The sequence below is a fragment of the Grammomys surdaster genome, unplaced genomic scaffold, assembly GCF_004785775.1.
Source record: "Grammomys surdaster isolate TR1022 unplaced genomic scaffold, NIH_TR_1.0 126086, whole genome shotgun sequence".
NCBI lineage: Eukaryota > Metazoa > Chordata > Mammalia > Rodentia > Muridae > Grammomys > Grammomys surdaster.
The window spans coordinates 2,711,179-2,714,710 of NW_021620894.1; the positions used below are offsets into that span (position 1 = coordinate 2,711,179).

The 3,532-nt window shown below is 37.4% G+C and overlaps 1 protein-coding gene across 1 annotated transcript; it reads left to right on the forward strand.

Moving 5' to 3' along the window:
• Window positions 1-857: 857 nt before the first annotated feature.
• On the forward strand, window positions 858-1,781 carry LOC114611154. The gene has a single exon (XM_028755802.1). The coding sequence runs from the start codon at window positions 858-860 to the stop codon at window positions 1,779-1,781; it is 924 nt and encodes a 307-aa protein (XP_028611635.1).
• Window positions 1,782-3,532: the final 1,751 nt, after the last annotated feature.

Consider the following 3,532-nt stretch of genomic DNA (forward strand, 5'->3'; position numbering starts at 1 on the left):
GTGGCAGGACTATGTGCTGTATATAGGATTCACAGCATGGCAGTTTGAATAGAGAAACATCTGAACTCTGTTGACAAGTTAGACAGTTGCTCAGCTAATTAGGGTCAGAATTACAGAGAAATAGTATGAATCTAGCTACAAATAGAAATGAATGGAAGCATTTGTTATTGTTGATTGTGAGTCTAATAAAATGCTTATTACTATGCATTATAAACAATGATATGCATGACAAAGGAAATTGACGGGAAAAACTCATCGAAAATGTAACTAATAATCTGTGGTTTAAATTGAATTTAAAGGAAAAACCTTGGACACATCCTAAAAGGTTATGATAAGTATTAATGTCAAGGTTCTACATGTCAGTCTTTCTTCCTCTGACTGTACAGTCATCTCTTGTCCCCAGAAAACAGGAGAAGCTTGAGAACCAATTACACAGCATGTCTACTTTGATGAGGAAAAATGATTTCTACAGAATCCTTTAAGTCTTTGTCTTGCTTCATCTCTCTGTCTCTCCCAAATATACACACATGTACACACCACATACACACAAAAACACACACAAACACAGAGAGAGACAAACAGACAGACAGAAAGACAGAGTAAGAGAGAGAGAAAGAAACAGAGAACAGAGAGATAGAGACAGAGAGATAAAGGAGAGACAGAAGAAGACAGAGAGACACAGTGGGAAAAGGATGAGGGAAAAGGACAGGGAGAAGCAGAGAGACAAAGAGAAAGAGAGAAAGGACAGAGAAAATACAGAGGCAGAAAGGGAAGAGAAAGAATACAGATGATGCCAAAAAGTATAATCATTTCTCTGTTTTAAACTTAGAAGCTTCGGACAGTATGATGGGAAGATAATGGAGTCTGGAAACCATTCGATGATAATTGAATTTATCTTGGCTGGATTCTCAACCAAACCGGAGCTGCAGCTGCCCCTGTTCCTTCTCTTCCTTGGAATCTATCTGCTCACAATGCTGGGGAACCTGGCCATGATCATCCTGATCCTGCTCAGTTCTCACCTGCACACCCCCATGTACTTCTTCCTCAGCAGTCTGTCCTACATTGACCTCTGCCACTCCACTGTCATTACTCCCAAAATGCTGTTGAACTTTTTGACAGAGGAGAACATCATCTCCTACCCTGAATGTATGACCCAGCTCTACTTTTTCTCTCTTTTTGCAATTGCAGAATGTCACATGTTGGCTGTGATGGCGTATGACCGCTATGTTGCCATCTGTAACCCTTTACTTTACAATGTTGTCATGTCCCATCATCTCTGCTTCTGGCTCACGGTGGGAGTTTACACTCTGGGTATTGTTGGATCATCAGTTCATACAGGCTTTATGTTAAAATTAAATTTTTGCAAGATCAATGTGATTAACCATTATTTTTGTGATCTTTTCCCACTCTTGGAGCTATCGTGCTCCAGTACATACATCAATGAACTCTTGGTTCTTTTCCTGAGTGCATTAAATATCTTGACACCTGCGTTGACCATCCTTATGTCCTACGTCTTCATCATTGTCAGCATCCTCCGTATTCGTTCCACTGAGGGCAGGTCCAAAGCCTTCAGCACCTGCAGTTCCCACATCTCTGCTGTTGCTATCTTCTATGGTTCTGCTGCATTCACATACTTACAGCCATCATCAGTAAGTTCAATGAACCAAGGGAAAGTGTCCTCTGTGTTTTACACTACTGTTGTACCCATGCTGAACCCCTTGATCTACAGCCTGAGAAATAAGGATGTCAAATCTGCCATAAAGAAAATTCTTAACAGATGAACGTGGCAGACTCATGAATGGAGTTGTCATATTAGAAAAAGGTGTTTATTTTGCCTGTGTATAAGATTTGTTAGCCCAACTTTGTAAATGTTTAGAATATCAGTGATGTTTTCCTACCCAATGTTTTTTTTTTCACAATTTTCCTCATGTATGTCACCTGAGCGTACATTGCATGGTCCAAAGAGTATATAGCAAAATTCTTGAGGCTTACGGTGCCCTAGTTCTATTTTCTAATTATGCCAACTATGATAGTGGTGGTGATGAGTTTACTTATGAGGATGAGGATAACAATAGTCATTACATTCATCCTTGAGATTTTTTACAAAATATAATCTGCACTCAAAACTTCAAATAGATATTTTACATAATAACCCCAGTACCTCTCAGAACAAGTCTTAGTGTTATTCAACACATACAAATGAAAAAAATCCATGTCAGTGTCCTTAACAGAAGTGATTGGGTGTGTAGAACTGGGATGGTGGACCATAACACTACTCAAAATGATGTTTGGCTTGGGTAACTGTGAATATATATAAGCCTATTGAAAACCTCTTCTGTACAAATTGAGCATCCACTATAACCTATATGACTTATGCATATGATTTAATAACTCTATAATAGTTTCATTTTTATGTCTATTAGTATAATAAGAATAACAAAATACTTCACTCTAGACTCATCAAAAAATCATGATTTCCATTGTACTATCTGTAGTATAAGGCTTCATGATGCTGAATATCCTATCGGCCCTGCTTTCTCTGTTTTGGGAGAAGTATGTTGGTTGTCCATTAGCTCAAGGTTAGGACTCATTATGTAAATTGGGTGTGATTGACTATAATCTGTGATTTTATTCCTTCCCTATTTTATTATTTTATTCTTATTCCTTCCCTATTAATCTCATCATCTAATGCCTATTTCAATGCACTACTGCATACAGAGAGAGACAGAGACACAGAGAGAGACAGAGACAGAGACAGACAGAGAGAGAGAGACAGAGACAGAAACAGAGAGAGACAGAGACACAGATAGAGACAGAGAGAGAGAGACAGAGAGAGAGAAACAGAGAGAGAGAGAGAGAGAACTAGCATGCTTAGCTACACTCTGGTAATTCTTAGCTCTGACAATGTGATCATAGTCAGAACCATACACATTCATTTCACTGACGGGAATCCTAGCCCTCAGCAAATGAGTCACGCATATGATGATTGGTATGATCTCTTTTGCTGTAATATTCATGTACCTAAGTTTCAGGAACCAAAGGATTGTGTTGTCTGTATTTTATTCTATCTTTGTCTTCATCTGAATTCCCTGAATGGCTCCAGTGTTGCCTAAAAATGATAGAAATAATATTGTTAACAAAAACTGTTAAAGAAGATGATCTGGTAAGCCTGCTAATGATTACTATATTGTTTAAGTAATCTATTGCATACTGGTGCATATGTCAACATTGTCTCTCGTTTTTCATTATTTTATCTTCTTATGAAAGTTGATATTATTTTTTATGTGAACCTTTGAGTCATCTGTAGCATAGAGGCACATATTAGAATAAATACTAAAATTACACCAGGCATCTAACCCCAATCCATTCATTTTGCCTGTTTTTATCTACCAATTGATATACATTTAAGCAAATTCTTGACCATAATAAAAATCCCATTATTGAAAAGTAAATACTAAGCTTCCTTATTAAATGCAGTCAATGATAGCACAGATCAGAGGTGGATAATAGATCTTTTCAATATAACTTTTAA